Raw genomic sequence first — 18,462 nt, forward strand, 5'->3', positions numbered from 1 at the left:
CTGCACTGTCCCATAGGGAGATAGAATCAGTGATGCCAACACAGTTGGAAAAGCTTGGGGTTTGTTGTTCAATGTTGCTAACATCCCATGTCTACTGCAGTCCCAGTGGGGCTTCTGGGGCCCTCTTCTCATCAGGAACCAGCTTCTAACTTGTGTTCTCCCATTGTGAGAGGTGGAGTGGGTCTGCCGCACCCCTGTTCTCTTCTCTCTTCCAGGTTGTTGTTTGGATATGGGATACCTGCGGAGGTTAGTCTGCAGCTTTCCAGGATGTGGATGCTGTCACATCCACAGAGGAATGAGAATCCACAGAGAAGGAGGAATCCCTTCATTACTTGCCCTTATGGGAAATGCCCTCATAAACCAGACTGCGTTCCTGTCATTTTAGATCGAACATCAGGGGGACAAGCTGGAGATGGCGAGAGAGAAACATCAGGCTTCCCAGAAGGAAAATAAACAACTGAGTCAGAAGGTGGATGAACTGGAGAGGTTAGAGGCACTTGGTCCCATGTCTGTCCTCTTCCTAGGACCTGAGACTTTCTGCCGCTTAGCTGCTTTGTGCTTAGTGTGCTGAAGTATTTGAAGGACTCAAGGTCCTGGAAGGTACCAGGCAGAACTCAAAGGAAGAGCATTTCAGTGGTAAGCCTTGTGGACGAGAGGAAGGGCGGGTGTCAGCCGGGAGAGATGCTGAGTGACTGGATGATCCAAGGACAGTTCTGGTAGGCACCGTGGTCTTAAAGGCACCCTTAGGTCAAGCAGACCAGTAGGCCTGCTTTGAGTGAAGCAGCCAGAACACCAGTGTGCTGCTGACCAGCATTCCTACAACCTCTCTGATCTTCTTATAGACTGTTAAAGACAGGTGTGGGTGAGGCTTACAGCACTTGGCATTGGAAGCCCTGGCCTTGGGTTCAGTTGAGAGACTTAACCTCCTTTGTGACCTTGGGTAGATCCTTTAACTCTTCTGGACCCATTTCCTAGTCTGAGGAGGGATCAGTGGAGGAGCAGTGGGCCCCGCTGATGGAGACACAGCAGTCCTCAGTAAGAGGGGCCTCATAAAGGCTCTACCACCTCACCTGAAAGCTGGGATCATTAGTCCTAATTGGTGACTTTATTTGTTAATTGTCTCTATTTGTGAGTGTGTGGGAGTATGTCCATGAGAGTCCAGATGCCCATAGCCACTCAGGGTCTCTGCAGCTGCAGTTAAGGCAGCTATGAGCAGCCTGATGGGAGTGCTGGGACCTGACTTTAGGTCCTTTGCAAGAGCAGTGTGTGCCCTTAACCATCAAGCCATCTCTCTAGTGCCTGTCTTTTTTAAACCTATTTTTATTTATTACTTTATATTTGTACTCTGCATGGGTATGGGTGTCAGAGGACAGCTTGTGGGAATCAGTTCTCTAATTCTGCCATGTGGGTCCTGGGGATTGAACTCAGGTCATGGTGCTTTTCAGAAAGCACCTTTACCCACTGAACCATATTTTGCCTGTCATATATAATTTGTCTCTTTGAATCAGCATGTAAGTTTGTGGCCTGTAATTCTCTTGCCTCAGCTGCCTGAGTACTGAGATCATAGGTGTGGATGACTCAAATGTTATCTATAAGGAAACCAATCTCAGGGAATGATTGTAACTTGGCTAGATGCACATAGCTGGTTCCTACGAATGATGTTCCTTTTTTTGAGACAGGGTTTCTCTGTGTAGCCCTGGCTGTCCTAGAACTCATTCTGTAGACCAGGCTGGCCTCAAACTCAGAAATCTGCCTGCCTCTGCCTCCCAAGTGCTGGGATTAAAGGCGTGTACCACCACTGCCTGGCCTCAAATGATGTTCCTTAAGTTCCTTAAATGGAACTCTTCTTCCAGACCCATGTTAGCATCTGTAAGCAGAGAACTGGGATCCCAGAGTGCTGGCACACTATTAGTCCGGAGGCCAAGGCAGAAGTATTGCTACCAACCAGAGGCCAACTTGGGCTGTGTTATAAGACCCTGTCCTGGGAGAGATGGCTCAGGAGGTAAGAGCACTGACTGCTCTTCCAGAGGTCCTGAGTTCAATTCCCAGCAACCAAATGATGGCTTACAACCATCCATAATGAGATCTGATGCCCTCTCCTGGTGTGTCTGAAGACAGCTACAGTGTACTCATACATAAAATAAATAAATCTTTAAAAGAAAAAGTCGGAGTGCTAGGGTCTTAGGGGTCTTAATTGCCCTAAAGGTCAGGATAGCCTGCAGTGTGCCACACTGACCCACAAACATAGCAAGGTTCAGCGGGACCTGCAGTGTTCTTTAAAGATGATGGTGTTCTGGAGGAGCAGGAGACATGGTGTGTAAAGTAGGGTAGCCACAGATGTTCCGTGTCTGTCACATAAGGTACTGTGTGGCTCAGCTGACGACTCTTTGCTGGGCTGGCTTTGGTGACAGACCTGTCAGCTGTGCTGCCCTCAGTCCTGTTCCTCCCGTTCCCCTTGGGCTCTGCTCCCTGATTCCTGGAATGCGTTGGTGACGATAGGTTTCTGTGAGCTGCAGGTTGCTGTTCTCTATGTGATACTCTGCAAGGGGCACTGTGTGCACTCAGCTGCACATGCACTCCTTCCCACTCTCCCCACTGTCCTGTGACCAGCTGTTGCAGATGCACAGTCCAGCAGCCACCTTGCTGATCTGAAAATGCTTTGTTTCTTCCTGTGACTCCTTGGAGATTCTTCAAGTGACAAGATTCCCAGTTCAGGGGAGGCGGAAGCCCCCTGGCAGAGGATCAAGGCAGGTGGGTCATTGCAGGGTCTAATGGAATGCTCTCACCTAGGAAACTGGAAGCCACCAGCGCCCAGAATGTGGAGTTCCTACAGGTGATTGCCAAGAGAGAGGAGGCAATTCACCAGGCTCAGCTGCGGCTGGAGGAGAAAACAAGGGAGTGTGGGTCCTTGGCAAGGCAGTTGGAGAGTGCGATTGAAGATGCCAGACGACAGGTACTCCTACTTTGCTTTGTGTCCTAACCTTTTCTTGGCCCACTCTCCCATCTGAAGAATGGGTACAGAAGTATCCTCCTGAATGTATCGTGAGGATGAAATAGGTGTCTGTAGTACAGGATTGGCCGTTTGTGCTGTTGCTCATGTACATTGCTCTCTCCTGAGATTCTGGAAAGCTTTTTTGCATTATAGGAATGCTGAAAAGGTCAGGCAAAGGTGGATAGCAAGCTTCCCTCAGGGCTAGAGAGATGGATAACAGCATACTGATGTGCCAGTGGCAGTGACTGATCAGTGGGTGTGGCCAGCCATTTCTTGGTCAGGTCAGCTAGCCCTACCTCTATACTTTGTGTGTAGGTGGAGCAAACCAAGGAACAGGCGCTCTCCAAGGAACGAGTAGCCCAGAGCAAAATCCTGGACCTTGAGACCCAGCTGAGCAGGACCAAGACAGAACTTGGCCAGCTTCGGCGGACTCGTGATGATGTGAGTTGGGCCAGTGGGCAGGGCTTCCTTGGGCTTTAGGCACAACTGTCTGCTAGTGATTTCATGAGCTTCACATAGGTTATTATCCCCAGTCACCTTTCCATCCTTTAAGGATATTCTGGGTAGACCTTCCTCCCCTTTTTTGGTAGTTGGGATTGAACACAGGGCCTTGACTATGTTAGGCAAGCTGCTACCACTAAGTTATGGCTCCTGTTACGTCACTTCTTAAAATCAGAGTTACAAGATGTCATTTATACCCATAAACACTGATTGCAGAGCTGCACAGTTTTTAGTGTATCCATAGACTGTGGGATTGTCAAATTTCTGGTAGGGCTAGAGGCTGTCTCCATTTGAGTACATGAAAGAGAGTCAAAATAAGCAAAAATAACTCTTACTCTAAAGCAAGGAAGAGCTTTGGAAAATCATGAAGATGGAAAAGAGAGCCTGAGAAGTGCCAAGAGGGCAACTCCCTGAGCAGACAGACAGCACTAGCTCTCAGCGCAGAGAGGAAGTCAAAGCCACTCACAGTGCAGATTTGTGCCTTCTAGCTTGTGATGCTAGGGGCGGGGGCCTTCAAGAGTAGGCCAACTAGCAAGAAGAATCCCAAATGGGGCCTAGAGAGTTGGCTCAGCAGTTGTGAGCACTGGTTGCTCTTGGGTAAGACCTGGGTTTGACTTCCAGTACCCACCTGGCGGATCAGTCTGTAATACAGTTCCAGGGTATCTGATATTCTCTTTTGGCACATCAGTTAAAGGTACTGCCATTTGGTCATAAGGACTGGAGTTTGTATTCCAGCATCCACATAGGAAGCCAGGCATTCCACAAACACTGTGACTCTAGTCCTGAGGGATCTGATGCCCACCTTTTGTCTCTGTACACCTATGGAAATATGAAATTAGAGGTAGTGCGGCCATCCTGAAGAACGCTAACTCCAAGACAAGGAAGTAGGTGATGTGCCAGACGAAGATCTCAGAAGTTCGGGGGTAAAAAGGATGAGTGATCTGAGATCGGAGACCAGCCATCAGGTGAACTGAATCTAGAATCTGGGAAATGTGGACAAGAAAGCAACAAGAATGGAAAGTTCAGAAAACCAGAAATGGGCAGGTATTGATGGCATTTACCTTTAATCCCAGCACTTGGGATGCAGAGGCAGGTGGATTTCTGAGTTCGAGGCCAGCCTGGTCTACAGAGTGAGTTCCAGGACAGCCAGGGCTACACAGAGAAACCCTGTCTCGGAAAACTAGGGAAAAAAAAAAAAAAGAGGAGAAAGCATCAGCAAACCAAGCAGAAGAAAGAGGCTGAGGAATGGGGAGGACATGGTCAGCAGAGAGCCCATTGAGACAGACAAGCAACCAGGCACTGGCTCACAGCTTTAACTCCCAACTGGGAGGTAGCGGCAGGTAGATGTCTGAATTTGATGCCAGCCTGGTCTAGGGCAGCCAGGCATATATAATAGAGTGTCCCTGTCTCAAAAAACAAAACCAACCAACCAACCAAACAACCAAACAGAACATCCCAAACATGACCACAGTATTAGAGTCTTCTGGAATATCATTAAGAGACCAGTCTAAGAACTGTCAGGACAGAAGCAGTTGGAACCCTGAAGGCAAGAGAGTCAAGTTGATGAGATTACACACAGGTATTTCTCAAAAGAGATCAACACTTAAACTTGAGGCATTTAGAGCCACAAGTGCATAGGACCCAGAAGAACTTCTCCAAGAAATGTTATAGTCAGTATGTCAAAGCAAAAGAAGAAAGACAGCTAAAGGGGTGGAAGTTGTAGAGATGGCCGGAGATTAGGATTGCAGGGGACCTAGGTCTGCTGCCGAGCTGAGCACTCCTATCAGCTGACTCCAGCTCCAGAGGACATGGCAGCTCTGGCCCCTTAGTCACTGTATTTATGTGTACATACTCCAAGCACATACAGATATTTAAAAATAAAACTTTAAAAAGAAAAGGCTATAGGGAGAAAAATATCATATCATAAGGGCAAATACTACAAAACAGCATATCTCTCAGCTATCCAATAAGCCAGGTTAGCATGGAAAAATGCATTTCAGATCTTTTTTTTTTTTTTTTTTGGTTTTTCAAGACAGGGTTTCTCTGTGTGTAGGCCCTGGCTGTCCTGGAACTTACTCTGTAGACCAGGCTGGCCTTGAACTCAGAAATCTGCCTGCCTCTGCCTCCCAAGCGCTGGGATTAAAAGCGTGTGCCACCACCGCCCGGCCGCATTTCAGATCTTGAAAATAAGCAATTTTCAATCACAATTGCTATATTCAATAATTCTATCTTTTACAATGGAATAAAGTACAAGAAAACTTCAAGATAAATTCAAATTAAGGCAGTTCATGATTTCTGTTTATTGCAGAATTCCTTTATACATAAAGGAAGACTATAACACAGGGAAGAAAGTGTCAATCAGGAGAACACAGGACAGGGATAAGTTTTACAAGAGGTCTAGGAAGGAATGCAGCATGTCCCACACAGTAAATAAGCAAACCTCTAATACTAATGAGGAATGTAGAAAACAAAAGGCAACCCAACCCACCCAAAGGTAACTGACAAAATTACAGGACTTGCTGAACAGTAGCCTTTAGTATAGGTGGCCTCACTCATCAGTGAAGACCCAACAACTGTGTCCAAGAAATGTACCTCACTGGTGGACAGACAGACGCAAAGGATGGTAACCGATATGCTATGCCAGTGGGAGCCCAAAACAAGCTGTGTAGGTTTCCTCATGTCTGAGAAGTAAACTTCAAAATCAAAAGAGATTCAAAGTCACTCCAGATTAATAGAGGGATAATTAAGGAAGAAGAATTGACAAGTAGGGTGTGGTGGCACAAGCCTTTCATCCCAGCACTTAGGAGAAAGAGAACGAGGCAGACAGACCTGTGAGTTTGATGCCAGCCTGGTCTACAGGGTGATTTCCAGGACAGCCAGGGTTACACAGAGAAACCCTGTCTCTAAAAACAAAAACAAAGATGGGACAGTGATATATGTGGCAAGTGTTTGGGGTTCCAGACTACTGCTAGCATGGGTCAGGGGCACCCTGATGGGATAGCAGAGGCTAGTTCTTTTTTTTTTCGAGACAGGGTTTCTTTGTATAGCCATGGCTGTCCTGGAACTCACTCTGTAGACCAGACTGGCCTCAAACTCAGAAATCCGCCTGCCTCTACCTCCCAAGTGCTGGGATTAAAGGCGTGCGCCACCACTGCCCAGCCAGAGGCTGGTTCTTATATCCTACTGCACGTCTGGCAGTTGTAGCTCAGTTGGTAGAGTGCTTGCCTGCAATGACAAAGCTTCGAGAGGAGATGGCTCAGCTATTAAAGAGCCATGGCATCTGCATTACCATGCAGCTCACAAGTGTTCCCAGTTCTAGGGTATTTAGTGCCCTCTTGTGAGTCCAAGAGCACCAGACACACGTGTGGTGCATGGACACACACAGATAACACACATACATAAAATGAAAACAAATAAATACAGAAAAAGAGAAACAGGAAAATCAAAAGTTCTACTTTTATCTTTGGCTCCTATGGTACAGGTACAGAAGTCCCTGTCATTGAAAATCTCTCCTAAAATGTCAGGCATGGTGACGCATGTCTTTAATCCCAGCTCTTGGGAAGTAGAGCCAGGCAAATCTCTAAACTCAAGGGCAGCCAGGGTTATGCAGTGAGATCCTATTTTTAAAAAGCAATCAAGTCTTCCAAAGAAGAAAAGCTCAGATGGATTCACTGTTGAACTCTACCAAACATTTCTTTCTTTTTTTTTCTTAAAGATTTATTTTATTTATTTTATGTGTATGAGTACACTGTGGCTGTACAGATGACCATGAGCTATCATGTATGTGACTGCTGGGAACTGAACTCAGGACCTGTGCCGGCCCCACTTGCTCTGGCCCCGCTCGTCCCACTCTCTCCAGCGTAATACACTGTGGCTGTCTTTAGACACACCAGAAGAGGGCATCCGATCTCATTACGGGTGGTTGTGAGCCACCATGTGGTTGCTGGGATCCGAACTCAGGACCTTCGGAAGAGCAGTCAGTGCTTTTACCCGCTGAGCCATCTCACCAGCCCCCAAACATTTCTTTTTTTAAGAGACAGATTCCTAGCCAGGCAGTGGTGGCACATGCCCTTAATCCCAGCACTTGGGAGGCAGATGCAAGTGGATTTCTGAATTTGAGGCTAGCCTGGTCTACAGAGTGAGTTCCAGGACAGCCAGGACTACACAGAGAAACCCTGTCTGAACACACCCCCCACCAAAAAAAAAAAGAGAGAGAGAGAATCCTTTTGTGTAGCCCTAGGTGTCCTGGAAAACTCTAAATCAGACTGGTCTTGAATTTACAGATCTGCTTCTGCCTTCCTGATGCTAGGATTAAAGATATGCACCATTACATCTAGCTTTATGTTTTTAAAGAACATCAATGTTTCTGAAACTGTCCTTAGACTGCAAGAAAATAGAATTGCTAACAAGCAAAGCAGCAGGATATAAAGTCAAAATACACTACAAAACCTGCATTATCCCGATACCAAAGCATGTAAGGAAAAATGAGAGAGACAACTATTAGCTGTCTCTTTGATGAACAGAGATGCTAAAGTCCTCCAGATTCTTAGGAGAGGCTAGGTACACAGTCAAAAGATCACAAACTAGGACCAAGCTGGTCTCTTTGCAGGGAGGTGAGATAGTTTAGCACATGCCCATCAGTGACTGCAGCGGTGCACGAACAGACATAAGGACAAGTCACATGATCGTGTTCACTCAGAAAAGCTCTTCAGCATCCCTTCTTGATAAAGGCCCTCTGGAAACTTGTAATAGAAGGAACATACCTCAACATAATAAAGGGGTTTTTTGTTTTGTTTTGTTTTTGTTTATGTTTCAAGATGGGGTTTCTCTGTGTATCCCTGGCCATCCTGGAATTCACAGTGTACATCAGGCTGGCCTCAAACTCATAGAGATCTACCTGCCTCTGCCTCCCCAACACGCAAGTTAAAGAGTTTTACACCATCACCACCTAGTTATAGAATATTGTTGGGGTTTTTTGTTTGGTTTGGTTTGGTTTTGGTTTTTAAAGATTTATTTATTTCACGTATCTGAGTACACTGTCTCTGTCTTCAGACACACCAGAAGAGGGCACTGGATCCCATTACAGATGGTTGTGAGCCACCATGTGGTTGCTGAGAATTGAACTCAGGATCTCTGGTATTGCAATCAGTGCTCTTAGCCACTGAGCCACCTCTCTGCCCTTTTGTTTGTTTTTTTAACCTGTAGCTGATGTTGTCCTAAGTGGGAAGAAAATGAGTATTTCTTCAATTTAGCTTGTTTTTAAAATAGTGTCTTACTGTGTATCCCTGGCTGGTCTGGAACTCATTATGTAGACTAAGATGGCCTCAAACGCATAGAGCTCTGCCTTGGTCTGCCTCCTGAGTGCCTCAATTAATGATGTGCTCTGCCATTCCCAGCTCAATGTAGTGTCCAGATTGAAGAAATTGTTAAGTGGGAAATGCACTTGCCACCAAGCCTGATGAGTGAGTTGAGTTTGATCCTCAGAACCTTTAAGGTGGAAGGGGGAAAACCATGAAGGCTGCACTTCCAGAAGTCATGAGTTCAATTCCCAGCACCCACATGGTGGCTCACAACCATCTATAATGGGATCCAATGACCTCTTCTGGTGTGTCAGTGACATTGTGCTCACATATATTTATTAAATAAATAAGTAAATAAATGGGGAAAACCACATACACAAATATGTGTAGAAAAATTTTTTAAAGAAAATAACTGGGGCTAAACCTTAGTTGATGGAGTCCTTGCTTGTACGTTTGAGTCCCTGGGTTTAATCCAGGGACTATAATAGCTATTAAAAAACAGTCAGGGTGGTGCGTGCTTGTGACCTCAGCATGGCAGAGGGATCCACAGTTCAACATCATTCAACACAGAGCAAATTTGAGGCCAGCCTGGGCTACATGATTCCGTGCCTAAAAAATAAATGATAGCTTGTTTTGCTGAGGATGCAGAAGACTAACAGCCTTCAGCCCCTCCCATCGCTGATGGGAGCAGTACCATGCTTAGCTTAGGCCCAAGCTGCCTGCTTGCATTTTTTTTTTTTTTTTCTTATTTTGAGACAGGACTTCTTTGTGTAGCCCTGGCTGTACTACAACTCACTCTGCATATCAGGCTGGCCTTGAACTTAGACATCAAGTTACTTTGTGTGTGTGTGTGTGTGTGTGTGTGTGTGTGTGTGTGTGTGTGTATGTGTGTGTATGTGTGTTTGTTTGTTTCTCTGTGGAGGCTAGAAGAAAGCACCTGGTTCCTTGGAATCACCTATATCTACATAGTGAGACTCTTTGTCAAATAATAAAATAAAAGCGAACTCAGGTATGTTAACTCCGTGTATGTTGCCATAATAAGAGCACTGAGGAGGTTAAGTCAGGAAAATTGTAGCTAATTCAAGGCCATGTACTGAGTCATCTGGGCAGCTTGCTGAGGCCTTGGTTCAGAACAGTAAAACAGCTGGTTGGTGGTTGAGTATGCTTTTAACCCCAGCACTTGAGAGGCACAGGGTTGAAGATCTCTGAGTTTGAGGCCAGCCTGAGTGAGACCCGGGACAGCCAGGACTACACAGAGAAACAACACTAAACACAGAGTAAACCAAAACCAAACAACTAACTTCCCCTAGCCCCACCCAAGGGAGCTAAAACCCACCTCAGCCACAGGCCCTGTTTGCCTCTCCCAATGTTGGCACCCTAGAAGTGGATGCCTTAGAATGATTGCCCACTGTTGCCTTCTTATTCTTGGCCTGTTCTCTTTCTTTTGTTAGGCGGATCGCAGATACCAGAGCCGGGTGCAGGATCTGAAAGATCGCCTGGAGCAGTCTGAGAGCACCAACCGAAGCATGCAGAATTATGTCCAATTCCTCAAGTCTTCTTATGCAAATGTGTTTGGGGATGGTCCCTATACATCCTCCTACCTGACGAGCTCACCCATCCGCTCCCGGTCTCCCCCGGCCTGAAGCCAGGTGTCCAGGGTATGAAGCCCTTGCCTGATGCCTGACAACTGTGTAGCAAACCATAGCTGGCAAGCCCACTGGATTTCAAATGTGCTGAGAGTCTGTTCCTCAACTAATGCCAGGAAGGTCCCTAGAGCAGCCAGGGATGAATCGGGAAGAATCTGGCCATCTTTCCTCATCTGGGAACCTGGTGGAATTCTCTAATGATCCTCACAGCCTTAGATGTGCCACATTACGTACCAGATTTTTAAATTCCTGTGACTTCCCAGAGTCTGCCCCTTTCCTCAGGGAATGTTTGCACGGACTCCTTCCAGCCCTCCTTTTCAGGCATTGCTGTCTTGCGTTTCTTTGAGCTTAAGTTGCAGGAGTCCTTCTCTGACTCAATGCCTACATTGCCTTTTCTTACCTTTTTATTTATTTTTTATTTTATTTTTTAATAAAAGTAGAACTTTATTTGTATCAAGAAATAGTGAAAACTATTTAATAGTAAATTAGTATCCGAGTCTATTTTTATCAGCATAAAAATATGACAGAGGCAGAGAGATGCAGCATTTAGTCAGGGCTCATGGAGATGAGATGTTCCCAGCTCCCTTGCTCCTATGGAAACGGTAGCTACAAATGCCATGGAAATAAATACGATGTTCGAGTCCCTTGTTACAGAGCAACTGGCATAGTCACAGCTACAGCAGGTGTTCACAATGAATTGCTTGAACACAGACCTAACAGTGGCAAGTGTGCTTGTAACTGTGTGTTCTGGTTTCACAGTTCTGGTAACTGCAACTCCCAGCCTCTTATTCCAGGAAAAGTATACAACAGTGTCCTCCTTGTACAGGGTCCATGATGGTCTTCTGTATTTTCCAGCTTTAGTGGATGTGCTGCTCAAGGGGAGTTTGCTTTTCTCTTCTTGGTGGGTTGGGCAGGAAGCAGTGTTTTCTGTGGTGCCAGTGGAAACCCTCCATGTCTGTGTTTCCTATAGGCCACTGGTCCTCAAGCACAGCACAGACCCTCATGACCATCCAGCCTGACAATCAGAATTCCTATCTCATTGATTTTCATTTCTCTTTGTATCTCTGGGATTCATTTATTTTTGAAAATTTTGTGTGGTTTTATAGGAAATAAAGTTTTTATAACTATGTCAGACTCCTATGATTCTCCTTATCCCCCTCTCCTTATTCTAAAAATGATCAACCTAAGGTGGCACACACCAGTCGTAAGCACTTGGGAGACGGAGGCAGGAGGACCAGTTCAGTGTTATCTACAGGTACAGAGTGATTGAGGCCAGCCTAGACTATATGAGAGCTTGTCTAAATAAAAACAAAAATCTTTTTTAATGGCTTTATAAAATCTGTGTGAGAGAACGTTAGTTTCGAGAGTCCTTGACGTGTGAATCACCCATCTTTGGTCTCAGACTGTAAAGCATCTCATGGTTGGAGGTGTCACTCTGCCAGGCCTCACCACTTAGGGTTTGGGAGGACCACTTACCAGGATAGGTGTGGGGTGTGCCTATGTTTTCTGTGTTAAATGCTACCCGCTTTCTGGGTGATAAGATTTGGGGCCATTTCTGCACTGAATGAGTGGTATAGAGCACTTGGTTAGAATGTGCACATGTGTGAGAGCCTAGGGTTTGGTTTTGCTCCCCATTCATTTTAAATTGGATTTGTATACTGCATTATGTGTGGGTGGCCTGCATGTATGTGTGTGCTGTGTAACATCTATGTTCTTGGTATTCTCTGAAGCTGGAAGAGGGCGTCAGAGTCCCTGGTTCCACAGTTGGGGATAGTTGAGAACCACCATGCGTGCTGGGAATTGAACCCATGGTCTCAGTAAGAGCAACATGTGCTCAACTGCTGACCCAACTCATCTCTCCAGCCTCAATACCCTAGGTTTGCTCTGCAGTGCCCATTCACTATCACCACCCAAAACCCACCAATGAGTAAAAAGCAAAGCTTGCTCCTCAGAGGGGTTACTTTCTTCTAGCTGCTACTGGCCTGAGTGCTGGCCTTGACTCTTCTCTTGCTTTCTTATTCAAGAAACTGTGCCGGATAGGGGCGGCACACGCTTTGAATCTCAGCACTTGGGAGGCAGAAGCAGGCAGATTCTGAGTTTGAGGCCAGCCTGGTCTACAGAGTGAGTTCCAGGACAGCCAGGGCTACACAGAAAAACCCTGTCTCGAAAAAACAAAACAAAAAGTTTAATTTGGCTTATTGTTTCAGAGGGTTAGAGTTCATAATTGTGTACCACATAGCACAGAGTTCACATCTGGATTCATCCTGGGAGGCATGGAAAGAGCATCAGGAATCACAAGTTCTTTGAAATCCCTAAGCCTACACTAATGAACACCTCCACTAGTAAAGCCACAATCCTTCCCAAGCAGGTTCAACACCTGGAGACCATATAGTCAAATACATGAGCCTATGGGGGCCATTCTCAGTCAGACAACTATAGCATCTCAGTCACTCTAACCCAAGTCCAAAATTCCAGAGATTGGGGCTGGAAAGATTTCAGTGGTTAAACACTGGTTGTGCGAGGGGAAGTATCCATCCAGGAGGAAAGAACCTTGACTTTATCAAGGTGGGCTGGAGAAATGAAGTTAAGGGTGCTTACTGTTCTTGCCTACAACTGGCAAAAGCTCACAACCACCAGCAACTCAATCCAGCACCTTTGACACTCAATTCCTCTGGCCTTAGAAGGCACCTATAATCATATGCACATTTACATACATTTAAATATACCTTTTTCTTAGAGCCAGGGTCCTACCCTATAGCTCTGGGTGGCCTGGAACTCATGTAGATCAGCCTGGTCTTCAACTCAGATCCCCTGCCTCTGCCTCTCATGCCCTGGCTCCTAAATAATTTCTCAATAAAAAACAGTTGTTAAACTTAGACCACAACATGTATGTGTGGGTATGTGAGTTTTTTTCTATTTCATTTTCTGAACTAGTGTAAGCTCTGCACCACAGTGTTGAGCTGTATAACTGTTTTGATGAAGTCCATTCCTGAGAATTTTTTTTTTTTCCTAGCTAGGCCTTTTCCTGGCTGTCCTGGAACTCACTCTGGTGATGAGGCTGGCCTGGAACTCAAGAGATCTGCTTGCCTCTGCCTCCTGAGTGCTGGGATTAAAGTTGTGTAAAACTACATCCAGATCATTCCTGGGACTCTTATTAACGTTTGTAAAATGTTTTATTAGAAGTCCAAAGACTGGGAGGCAGAGGCAGGTGGATTTCTGAGTTCGAGGTCAGCCTGGTCTACAGAGTGAGTTCCAAAAAAAAAAAAAAGTCCAAAGATATTTTAGAAAAGTATGTATGTATGTATGCATGCATGTATGTGTGGCATGTGCCTGCAGAGTGTAAGAGTCCACAAAGAGGGCAAGGGATCCGTCGGAGCTGGAGTTTTAGTTGTGAGCTATCATGGCGTGTTGGAAAATGAACTAACTGTGGCTTCACAAGAATAATGAGTGTAAACGCCTGAACAGGAAAAATACTGTTTGTTCTCTTGAGGTTCTTACCCACCTCAAATCGCTGTCACGGATTCATGAGCAGTAGACGGATCAAAAAGCGCAGAGCATCGTCTGGGCAATTGTTGACTGCGAGAAATTCACCCACATATATGGACACTAGTTGAGCCTCAATCCCGCCTTCTCGCTCTGGCCAGGCGGAGGAGCAGTGCTCGCCAGTGGGCGGGGCGCTGCTGACGGACAGGTCTGAGGCCGTTGCGGAGGGGCTGAGCCGGATGTGGGGCGGGAACCCCGGAAGCGGAAGGCGGCGCCTCCTCGGCGGCGGATTCGAGGGTTTGTTGTCAGTCTTGTCCGCTGGTGGCCTGCCATGCCGTCCGATGGTCGGTGCTGGGAAACTCTGAGGGCACTCCGCAACTCCAGCAAAGGCCGCCTGCGCTACGACCGCGAATGGCTGCTGCGCTACGAGGTGAGCGGCGGCCGGCGGCCCGCGTTCCACAGGCTCTGTGGAGACCGCGGTGGAGGACCGGGCCTGGCGACCGGCTGCGTTCCTTTTTTTGTCTTCTGTATTATTTGCTTGGGCGCTCAGCTGTTGAGCATTGCTTGTAATAATGTCTGATACTTACCAGTGGACATACAAATAGGCTTAACCTTCTTCTCTTTAGGATGTTTTGGAAGAATGCATGACTCTTCCCAAACTGTCTTCTTACTCTGGATGGGTGGTAGACCACATCCTACCCAACAGCTCAGGCCACACACAAGAGAATGCTCCTTCCTCTGATAATTCACCATCCTCTGAATCTGCTCCAGGCCTGTCCCAATCCTCACTACGTAAGTCTCCTGTCAGAAGTAGTCCACAGTCTCCATCACCCTCAACACCGAATGGAACCCAGGTAAGGTTTAACTTGCTTAAGACAAAAAGACTTGAGGGCTGCAAAGTTGAAATGTTTAGTCACATGACAGTGACCTGGGGAAACGATTGTTTCCCGTTGCAGATAATTGTATTTATCCTATCACCCTCTGTTTGTATGTGTGTATGCACATGTGTGTGGAGGCCAGAAATCAACTCTGGGTCTTGAGTCGCAGAGGTCTTCATCTTGGGTTGTGAGGCAGTGTCCCTCATTGGCCTGGAGCTCATCAGTTAGGGTTATCTGGCCAGTAATCCCAGAACTCATCCTGCCTCATCTTCTCTGGTGCTAGAATTTTAAGTATATGCTCCCATGCTCTTTTTATAAGGATTGTGAGCGTCAAACCTTAGGCCTGCTTGTACTTTAGCCATGAAGCTATCTCCCCAACACAAGAAGAAATACCAGTTTAACCTTGTCTCGGAAAAACCAAAAAAAAAAAAAAATACCAGTTTATTAAAGAGAACCAGTGTAACACCAGGGTGGCGGTGTACACCTTTAATTGCAGCACTTGAAAGGCAGAGACAGGTGGGTTCCTGTGAATTCAAGGCCAGCCTGCTCTACAGAGCAAATTCTAGGCCAGCCAGTGCTACATAATATGATACTCTGTCTCAAAACAAAACAAGAAGTATTGTGCCTCTTGGCCTTTTGGGGAAGATCAAATGTAAGTGAGTTAGGGTCAGGAATGGGGAGAGGGAGAGGGAGGAACCACATAACAAAGTTGATGTCATAATACACACAGTGTTCCCTGTTTTCTGTTCTCATTGGCTGCATGAACCTGGGAGAGCAGCGCCCAAAAACGAGGAAGACTAAAGTCTCAGACAATAGCTAACTTTACTCAACAGCATCAGACAATTTATACTCTGAGGGAAAAGTCACCTGGGTACTGTATTCAATCACAAGGACAAGCCACCGGCGGCAAAACATGTTTTTCCATAGACGAATGTAAGCGAATATTAACAATTTGCAATGAATAACCTGAGTTAAACCCATCCCTGTCTGCTTCACATGGGAGGGGACAGAGCATATTCTGAGAACACATCTGTATGTTGAAGAAACTGAGGTTACAAGACTCTTGTTTTGCTTTCTTGGAGTTTTCTCACAAGCACTTAGAATTCTGATACAACTCCATTCTTAGACTGTATTCTGACACTAAATTATTTTCATTGCTCATGGCTTATAAATTCAATATTGGTTCCTAAGTTTGGTGTGTTAGAGTTTGGACCTCAAGTGTCCCTCAAAGGATTCTGTGTTGAACTTTGCCCTCATGTGGCAACATTCAAAAGTGAAGCTTTGGGGAAGTAGATCATTATCTTCAGAGTGATACATAGATAGGTCATATAGTTCATCAGGGGTGGAAACAGTAAATAGTGTTAAACTGCAGGGAGTGGGTCCTTGTCTGCTAAATCTAATCCCTGGCCCTTTCTTCCTCTTCCACTTTCCAGCCCACGGTGGCTGCTTTTCTCCACCACATGCCTATGTTGTCATGTTCTGTCTTAACACAGCCCAGAACCAGGAAAGTGTGCAGAAACCATGAGACCATGTATAGAAACTTCTGAATTGTGAGCCAAAAGAAATCTTCTTTTGGATAATTTTTTAGGAGAACACCTAGAAAACTATGCTGACAGAAAGCTAGCAAGGACGTGATCTTTGTCTCTAAAAGACAACATAAGTTTACCATGTTCAAAGCTTATTTATTTATTCATCTTCTATTTAGAGCACACATGAGTCCCCGTTCACAGAACCTATTACACCTCAGTGCTCCCGGGCGATCAGAGTGGAAGGTTGCATCCGAATGTACGAATTGGCACACAAAATGAGAGGAACAGTAAGTGAGATCACGAGTTAGAGAGGCTTGACTCTGAAGAGCCACTTTTGGGGAGATTCTCTGGGGAGGATACTAATTATATGCTAATCATGATTTGCCACCCACTGACAGCTCACTTGGGGTGCCAGTGTGACAGTAAACTCTAACTGAAGGCTGGCTCAATATTCTGGCAGGTAGAAGTTTAAGGTCAGCCTTAGCTATAGAACAAATTTGAGACCAGCAGGGGATACATGAAATCCTGTTTCAAAAAAAAAAAAAAAAAAAAAAGACAAAAAAAACATTCAAGGAGAAAAGTGCTTGTACATAGAGCTTAATAAACAAGCAGGTGATCCTATGCTCTGGAGTCCTCTGTGTTCTAAGGACTGAGGGTGGAGGTCCAGGAGCAGATGAGCCAAGTGCTGTGGCACAGCGAAAACAGGTGCTGACCCTTTCTAGGAGGGCCTGAGGCAGTGGCAGGAGGAGCAAGAGAGGAAGGTACGAGCCCTATCTGAGATGGCATCTGAGCAGCTAAAGAGGTTTGACGAGCTGAAGGAGCTGAAGCTGCATAAGGAGTTCCAGGACTTACAGGAAGTGATGGAGAAGAGGTGAGTTTTCCTGAGTGCATGTTGCAAGTGTCTGTGTGGTCAGCTTGATGCTTTCCCAGAAAAATCCCAAGGTGAAAGGGTTGACAGTCCTTAAATATGAAAGTAAAATAGGCAAAGAAGCTTCCAGCCTAGAGAAGTGTTCAGCCTTGGAGGAGGCCTAACGTGACAGCATGGGAGGCAGGGAAGGTCTTGGAAAACACCCCTGATCCTGCCTTCTTTATCAGTACCAGAGAAGCCCTAGGCCATCAGGAGAAGCTGAAAGCTGAACATCGCCACAGAGCCAAGGTCAGTGCCTGGCACACTCTTTGTGATTGTATTGGTGTCTGTCTTCAACCACCCTTCAGCGTGGTCTTTCTGGAGACCCTGGTCCATGATCGTGCTTCTGGATAGTGGCTCTTGTAGTTACTCCTTCATCACTGGGACCAAGCACCCAAGAGGACAGAGGGAAGGGGATTGCTTCAGCTCCTGGTTTTACGTGGCTCAGAAAGCCTCTGCTCTCTTGAGTTTCCCTTGTTTCCTTCTCGGAGCTCAGCCTGTAGGTAGTACCACCCACATTCAAGCAGGCTCTCCCCCTTTGTTGATCTTCCTAAAACTGTCCTCAGAAAGCTGTAGAGGTATCATTTGCTACTCTCCTAGCTTCTTTTCCAGCCAGTGAAGCTGAGAGTTGCAATTAACTTATATATTAACCCTAGGGGAGTTTATTTCCTCAGCCCACCTGTGAAAAGATGTAGCTCTCTTAGGGTTTGAGCAATGCTGAAAGGGAAAGCCCCCCGCCCACACCCCCGTCCCAGTGACTCAGTGCCCTTTTCAGTAGATTCTCAACCTAAAGCTTCGAGAGGCAGAGCAGCAGCGTGTGAAGCAGGCAGAGCAGGAGCAGCTTCGGAAGGAGGAAGGCCAGGTCCGTCTGCGCAGCCTGTATACCCTGCAAGAGGAGGTCCTGCAGCTCCACCAGCAGCTGGCTGCCTCCAGTCAGCACAAAGACCTGCTCAACGTGGACCTGGCTGCCTTCCAGACCCGGGCCAACCAGCTGTGTGGCCTCATCTCCGGCATCATTCGCACCACCTTGGAGGTAAGGGATTACAGAATGACTGTTTCAGATTAGAAACAAAGCTGCTTATACTCTAATGTGTTTTGGGCAGTGCTGGCACTGGATGCAGAGGCAGGCGGATTTCTGAGTTCGAGGCCAGCTTGGTCAGAGCAAGTTCCTGGACAGCCAGGGCTACACAGAGAAACCATGTTTCTGCCGGGTGGTGGTGGTGGTG

General features: G+C 46.3%; 2 protein-coding genes across 3 annotated transcripts in view; both read left to right on the forward strand.

Moving 5' to 3' along the window:
- Odf2 (outer dense fiber of sperm tails 2) overlaps positions 1 to 10,944 on the forward strand; it is a 46,161-nt gene extending 35,217 nt beyond the window's left edge. The window contains exons 17-20 of the mRNA XM_031369625.1: positions 386 to 486; positions 2,791 to 2,953; positions 3,308 to 3,433; positions 10,245 to 10,944. Of these exons, the coding sequence (XP_031225485.1) occupies positions 386 to 486; positions 2,791 to 2,953; positions 3,308 to 3,433; positions 10,245 to 10,436 (582 nt within the window). The 3' untranslated portion in view covers positions 10,437 to 10,944. The remainder of the gene's footprint in view (positions 1 to 385; positions 487 to 2,790; positions 2,954 to 3,307; positions 3,434 to 10,244) is intronic.
- Positions 10,945 to 14,167: 3,223 nt separating this feature from the next.
- Positions 14,168 to 18,462, forward strand: part of Gle1 (GLE1 RNA export mediator) — a 34,078-nt gene continuing 29,783 nt past the window's right edge. The window contains exons 1-6 of one of the 2 annotated variants that reach the window (XM_031369626.1): positions 14,168 to 14,352; positions 14,549 to 14,776; positions 16,506 to 16,616; positions 17,052 to 17,200; positions 17,425 to 17,485; positions 18,015 to 18,269. In XM_031369626.1, coding sequence (XP_031225486.1) covers positions 14,254 to 14,352; positions 14,549 to 14,776; positions 16,506 to 16,616; positions 17,052 to 17,200; positions 17,425 to 17,485; positions 18,015 to 18,269 — 903 coding nt within the window. In that variant the 5' untranslated portion in view covers positions 14,168 to 14,253. The remainder of the gene's footprint in view (positions 14,353 to 14,548; positions 14,777 to 16,505; positions 16,617 to 17,051; positions 17,201 to 17,424; positions 17,486 to 18,014; positions 18,270 to 18,462) is intronic. The other variant, XM_031369627.1, reaches the window with a different exon arrangement.

Source organism: Mastomys coucha, unplaced genomic scaffold, assembly GCF_008632895.1.
Source record: "Mastomys coucha isolate ucsf_1 unplaced genomic scaffold, UCSF_Mcou_1 pScaffold15, whole genome shotgun sequence".
NCBI lineage: Eukaryota > Metazoa > Chordata > Mammalia > Rodentia > Muridae > Mastomys > Mastomys coucha.